This window comes from Rhincodon typus, chromosome 26, assembly GCF_021869965.1.
Source record: "Rhincodon typus isolate 14 chromosome 26, sRhiTyp1.1, whole genome shotgun sequence".
Classification (NCBI taxonomy): domain Eukaryota; kingdom Metazoa; phylum Chordata; class Chondrichthyes; order Orectolobiformes; family Rhincodontidae; genus Rhincodon; species Rhincodon typus.
In genome coordinates this window covers 1,325,454-1,332,497 of record NC_063357.1, presented here as the reverse complement: position 1 = coordinate 1,332,497, position 7,044 = coordinate 1,325,454, and the positions used below count along the sequence as shown (strand labels likewise).

The window sequence follows — 7,044 nt, the reverse complement described above, 5'->3', positions numbered from 1 at the left end:
ACCCAAAACATTAACTCTGATTTCTCTCCACAGATGCTGCCAGACCTGCTGAGCTTTTCCAGCAATTTCTATTTTTGTGCTGATTGATCTAGTTTGTTTCCTAAGCCGTAAGATTTAAGACTTGTTTGACTCCTGATGTTGAGTATTCCATATGGTGCCTCTCCTCACCTGATGATCCTGGCTTTTGTTTTATATTTGTAATGGTGGCTAACATCTTCTAGATTGGGTTACAGTAATACTGTACTCCCCTGTGTCATTTGTTGGGATTGGCATTCATTATACAGGTCTATTCAGAGCATGTAATGGTTTATGTTTTTATATTGAAACTGTTCCCCAAGCTACTGTCTCAAACCAAATTGTAGTCAGCAGATTGGATTTGAGTTTACATTGAGACTGACATTTCAGTGCAGTACTGAGTAAGTACTGTGTTTTTGAAGACGCTGTCCCTGAATGAAATGTAGTGCTGACCTGAGTATTCAGTGTTTTGGGTGCAGCGTGTGCTATCATACCTTAACTGACACACCCAAAAACACCTTAACCGGTGATTGATGTAATATTGTTTCAGGACCTTCTGTTACAAGACTTAAATGACGAAAGTTACTGTATTTTGAAGTAAATGTTGGTGATCTATGGAAAGTGTATTCAGGTAGTTAGTATGCTTTGGTTTATGAAAAGGTACTGTTTTGTTTCCATGTTTTGAAATGAGTGTGCAGCTGCCTGAATCATCTACTTAGCATAGAACCGCGACAGTGTGGAAAGAGGCCATTTGGCCCATCAAGTCTGCATCCACCCAGACCTAGCTCCCTACCTTATTCCCATAACCCTGCACTTACCATGGCTAACTCACCTAGCCTGTACATCCCTGGACAGTATGGGGCAGTTTAACATGGCCAATCTGCCTAACTGGAGCACCTGAAGGAAACCCATGCTGACACAGGGAGACCATGGAAACCACACTGACAGTTGACCAAGGCTGGAATCGAACCCAGGTCCCTGGCGCTGTGATGTAGCAGTGCTAACCACTTAGCCACTGTGCTGCCCTTATGCCCCTTATTCCTAAATTCTACCCATATGGCCTTGCTTGATGAGCCCTCCCAAGATGTAGAAGAACCATCGAACTTACGACAGGCAGTAGCTGAGCCGTACCTCATGTTCGGTTAGGTGATCTCAGACAATATGTTTGCAGGGCCAATATTCTGAACAATAATATTGCTATAGAGACAGAGCAGCAAAGATTTACCAGACCAATCCTGGGATGGTGGGATTGACATATGAGGAGAGGTTGAATAGATTAGGATTATATTCACTTTAGTTCAGAAGAATGCGTGGGGGAATCTCACAGAAACCTATAAAATTCTAACAGGATTAGACATTGGGAACATCCTTCCTGATTTACAATGTCACAGGGTCACAGTCTACGGATATGAGTTAAACCATATATGACCGATATGAGGAAAAATTTCTTCCCCCAGAGTGTGGTGAGTGTATAGAATTCACTATCACAGAAAGTAGTCAAGGCCAGAATGTTGTATGATTTCAAGGAGCTAGATGTAGCATTTGGGGCTAAAGAGATCAAAGGGTAGACAAGAAAAACAGGAACAGGTTATTGAGTTGGATCCTCAGCCATGATCATTATGGTGGAGCAGGCTCAAAGGGCTAACTGGCTTACTCCTGCACCTACCTTCTGTGTTTCTATATGAATGAGAGCAGAAGGGGTCTGCCTCCCTCCCCTTGTTTCCTTAAAGTCCCTTGCTATTGTCCACAGCATAACTCTCACTCTAGTCTTCAACCTTAGCAATGCTACTGATATCAATAATTCATTGTACAAATAATCTTGGGAAATTGAATACACATCATTATTGTCGAGGCATAACACTGCAGGATATCAATATGCTATGATATTGAACCACTGTTTCAAAACACAGTTCAGTGTGCTTTGGCAGATTTTATCTGCCCAGTGTATAAAGGAATTCTATACATTTCATCAGATAGTTTATGTACTTTGCAATTCTCTTTCAATGATAGATCATTTTGATGAAAATAATTTTTTTCCATGTAGTAATTCTCTCAACTTACGATAAACAAGTTATTGGGACTGGGAGCAGCGATGTCTTATAGCAATTATGCAGGGCCTTGGTGAAGCCATACCTGGATTTGTGTTTGTAGTCTTGGTCTCCTTATCCGATGAAGGATGTTTGGCTATAGATAGAGTGCAACACAGTTTTAGTGTTCTGGGTTTTAACCGACAATACCCCGGCGCCCCCCTCCACAGTACCTTCAGAAAAGAGAGAAGAACTGGTGCAAAATGGAAGAGAAAAGAGTAGTTGTGGAGAAACTTGCCTCAGGAAGTGGAAAAGATTAAACTTATTGCAAGCAGAAGCTTGCTGCAGCTTGGTGTTTATTTTTGAGAGGCTCTGAATTGAATGAACTACTCATTGCCCTGCATGATTTTGGGCCTGTAAACGAAAGCCCTGCACTTATACCCACAGGGCCATGACTCTCCCTGTTTTCTGGCATGTTCCAGCACACCTGCCAGGGGAGGCTGCCTTGAAATTACTCTTAGGCAATCAACCCTAGGACTTGAAGATAATCCAATTTTCTGGGGCAGCATTAAATCCTTCATCAGACATTTCATCCTTCCCGCTGTCTTAAAGGATTTTGCAATGAATGCAAAATACTGGTGGCTAGCAGTAATTGTAATTGGTGCAGACAGCGGTTACGGTGAGAATTCAGCCGACTGTATTCAAAGGATGCAGAGTCTAGCCTTCCCTCCTATTAGACATACTGTGCACACAAGGGATGGATAAACCATTGATTCTGCAGCCCAGCTTCAGGGCCACCTTTAATGTGTTGAATCTTTATTAAATTGAAGCAAATGATATCCAAGCTGAACCAACAAGCTGCTGAGAGATTGCTCAGTCTTGCTACCCAGTAGTGCTCAGATGCTGTTGGATGTCTTGGAAATATCTCCTATTTTCTTCCACACTGAAGAGCTTTAAGTCTAGTGAATTACTTTGAAGTATATTTACGGCATTTAGTGTTGAACACAGTAGTCATTCTGGGTCAGTCATGAGATGAATACCAATTAATATTTTCTTGATATTATTTGATGATCCATAGTTGACTAGGGTACCAGGAAAACACTCCCTGGTTTTCATCAATTAGTGCCAGAGTCTTCGGCATAATTACTTAAGATAGTCAGTTTTACAAGTCTCTAGCATCCTTTACAACCTCAGGATATCACATCCTTAGCCAATAAAATCATTTTGAAGTGTAATCACTGTTGTAAGGTAGGAACTAACTGATTTGCGCAGAGCAAGATCCCCTAAATAACCACCTGACAGTGACTAGATCATCTTTATTAGTGATGTTGATTGAGTTACACCTCCTTGGGGCACTGCACTGGAAATCAAGCCCCACTGTTCCTGGAGTCATCACAAAATTTGAAAATTTTAAAAAATATACAAAATTTTAATGTTGCCGGAAAGCGCATACCAGGTTTTTGTGCTTAACAAGAATTCCTATCAATTACAGATAGAATTTTAACAAGTAGTTAGAATCTAACTCATTTATAAATCTCCCTGTCTACACACAAACACAGACACAGACACAGACACATACACATGCGTGCACACACAGACACAAACAAAACATGGGTGTTATGGCAGAGGGAATAATTCTGGAGGCAGTTCAGTGGTCCCTGTTGTAGAGTTTGCTGATCAGACTCTGCTGCTTCTTGATCTTCCTTCTCCAGATGCTTTCACTTGTTTGCAGGAGGCACACAGCGTGACACTTTCACATTTATAAAGGTCCCTGAGTTATTAATTAAAAGCCACAGCTTACAGCAACTGATGAGGGGAAATAAATTGGTTGTTTCAAGTTTGAGATGCATTTTGCTGCAGAGCAGAAATAGCTCCTTCCCTTCCGGGTCTGATGCTTTCTTATCCGAATATTCTGCCCCCAAGCTGTTTGTCTACTCTGGAGCCAGTCACAGAGTTGTTAGCAGGCAGGACGACTTTGTCATTGATAACTGGTCACCAATTCACAGACCAATCAGCTATATATTTCTGGCCAAATCTATGCGCAGCCCCCTGATTCCAGCTCGTCTGGAACTAGGCTTTTGTCACTGCTAGAACCAGCAACTTTGTAGATCAGGGCGCTGAGGGCATCTGCTATGTTGTTCTTCTAATTTGGGTGTTGTGATATTGGGGTGGCACAGTAGTTGGCACTGCTGCCTTACAGTGCCCGGGACCTGGGTTCAATTCCAGCCTTGGGTGACTGGATGTGAGGAGTTTGCACGTTCTCCCCAAGTCTCTGTGGGTTTCCTCCAGGTGCTCTGGTTTCCTCCCATAGTCCAAAGATGAGCAGGTTACCATGTGCATGGATTTGTCATGCTAGACTGCCCTTGGTGTCGAGGGATTTGCAGATTAGTTGGTTCGTCATGGGAATGGGGTTGGGAAATGGGTCTGTGTTGGATGCCGTTCAGAGGGTTGGTACAGACTTGACGGGGCAAATGGCCTTTACCCACACTAGAGGAATTCTATGTTCACCAGAGAGGACAGACTTCAGATTCGGGTTTTATTCACAAGTTTGCAGCTCTGACAATGCAGTACGACCTCGGAATTAGTAGAAGAAGTTTCATTACAAATTTATGAACTGAAATGTTGGGAGTGGACCTTGTGCTCCTGAGCTTGAATGTTGTGTTCTGAATATCACACATTGAAAAACTACTGACACATCAGTGCAGGCAAATGTGTTGACTAATTTCTTATAGCATGATTCATGTATGACCTGAGATCTGGAGTACATAGTAATGTGATGGCTATACCTGGTTTAACCCTAGAAAACCAGCACTCTAGTCTTCAGTATGGAGTGTTGTTTAAATTGATACACACTATTCTCACCATTGGTGAGGAAAGGCTGGACAGATTCACAAGTTCTTTGCCCTTTGAGAGAGTTTGAATTATCGTCAGTCATCTGTCTGTATAATGGTGGTATCTAACTGGGTAAAATGAGCAATATATTGTACAGAAAAAAGCCAATTAGTCCATCAGTGGTTGTTTTCTGATTGCTTTTGTGCTTCTTCTCAGTACCTGCCTCAGACGGCATCTCAGAGTTGTGGCTTTCAGGACACAGCTTCGTCTTTAGTGGTGTCATTGAATCACTTGGTGCTGTCCATTGAAACACTGGGCGGAAGTACATTGTGTACCCTTGCTACCCTCAGATATACTTGCTAGTGGTCTTCAGTATGGATTTTCAGGGGTTTCGCAGGATTCTGCCATAATTTGTAGTGAATTCCTTTGGGTGTGTCACTGTTTGTGGTGCATCCCGGGGAGCGCGTCGCGGGGCGTCAAAAATACTGGGAATCTGTCAGCATTTCCACAACCCTTACATTTGCAGAATACAGTTGTGAAGCCAGCCATTCCTAACATAGGTCAGTGAAGTTCATTTGCCACTTGTGAGAAAAGTGCGCTCTGATAGAAATACTTCATTTCCTGGATATGAACTGGCTAAAAAGCATTTAAATAAGTATTAAATACTGTGTATATATTAATTGGAGCAGGAGTGTCAAAGCTCCAAGTCACAACACCTGCATCTGTTTCTTTTTTCCTAATTGGGTAATCGTTTGAGACCAAAATCCGGAACTGTTCTTGCACTGACTTAATAAAAACATCATCTGTTTTTCTAGTTCCGAATGAATGTTTTATTATTAACAATGTCTTTACATCCTAAAACACTTTGCTGAGCATCGCTTTCTTCTCCCTAGTGACCTAACCTTTGGCTCTTGTTTTTTTCTGTTGAATTTCCTCTCCAGAATTGCCATCGATGTGTGGGCCATACTGGCAGAGTTCTGCAACATTTTCACAGCTGTCAACCAGTCAGAGGTACCGCTGTACAAGGACCCGGATGAGGACCTCACCCTACTTGTTCTGGAGGAGGACAAGATCCTCTCAGGCTTTGTTCCTCTGCTGGCTGCCCCTCAGGACCCGTGCTACGTGGAGACAGCCGCAGATAAGGTCAGCCGGGGGGCATGCTATAAACTCTTGTTCCTGGGAAGGCTTTTTTTAAACAGAATGTGATTAAGTCAGTGAGGGTGTAAAGGGAAAACCGTGACCTCAACATCTGACATCTGCCTTTGTGGCACCAGTGTCATGAAAAGCACCTCTTCCTGTAGCGTGTGCTCTGTGGCATGCTTTTGTATACACTGTTCCCTCCTTGTCTAAATAGCTTGTGTTGGCCACCTCCTCATTAATCCAAATGGAGGACGTCAGACCCTGCCACAGAACTCTGCACTGGGCAGTCATCCAGCTTTCTCAGGCTGTATTACAGTTCCATAACATTTTTCCAATGAGGCTATAAGTTGAACCCCAACCTTTGCTCTTACTGTCACCCACCTCCTAATCAATGTCAATCTTTACATTTTATTAGTCAGTTTTTGCAGTTGTATTTGATGCACTGTTCAAGTAAATTTGCAAAATGAAAAGTGTAAGAAGTCCCCGTAGCTACACATAGTGGCTGTGAAATTTTGTTTAATCCTTCAGCTTGTTGCAGCCTAGTTTACTCACTTGGAGCCGCAACCATGCAAGCACATTCATTGACAACTTCTCCATGTTCCAGTGAGTCGAGCATTCGTTTATGGCACTACAGATCAATCTTGGAATCCTCAGAAAGCAGAGCGACAGATTCTAAGTGATAAATGGAAGTCTTTTGACAGGAACAGAGTAGGCTGGAACCTCTGAGCAGACCAGTCAGGTTATGTAGAGAGAAAGAGGTACATAGATAGACACATGCCATGCTAAAGATCATGGAATTAACAGATACATTTTAGTCAGAAAACTAAAGAAGAGACAACATAATCTGAATAGTGTAATTTTAAAGAAGGCAAAGGGACAGACACCGAAAGTCACATGTACACAAATCTGGCAAGGTAACAGGATAAATTGAGAAGGCTGTTTAAAAAGTGTCATGGAGTACAAAAACAAGTAAATCCTACTAAAAGGTGCAGGGCTGGATGAACACAGCAGGCCAAGCAGCATCATAGGA

The 7,044-nt window shown here is 42.5% G+C and overlaps 1 protein-coding gene across 1 annotated transcript in view; it reads left to right on the top strand.

The window, feature by feature from the left end:
- Window positions 1-7,044, top strand: part of smg6 (SMG6 nonsense mediated mRNA decay factor) — a 340,627-nt gene that overhangs the window by 163,984 nt on the left and 169,599 nt on the right. Inside the window, 1 exon segment of the mRNA XM_048612318.1 lies at window positions 5,816-6,017. Within this exon segment, the coding sequence (XP_048468275.1) occupies window positions 5,816-6,017 (202 nt within the window).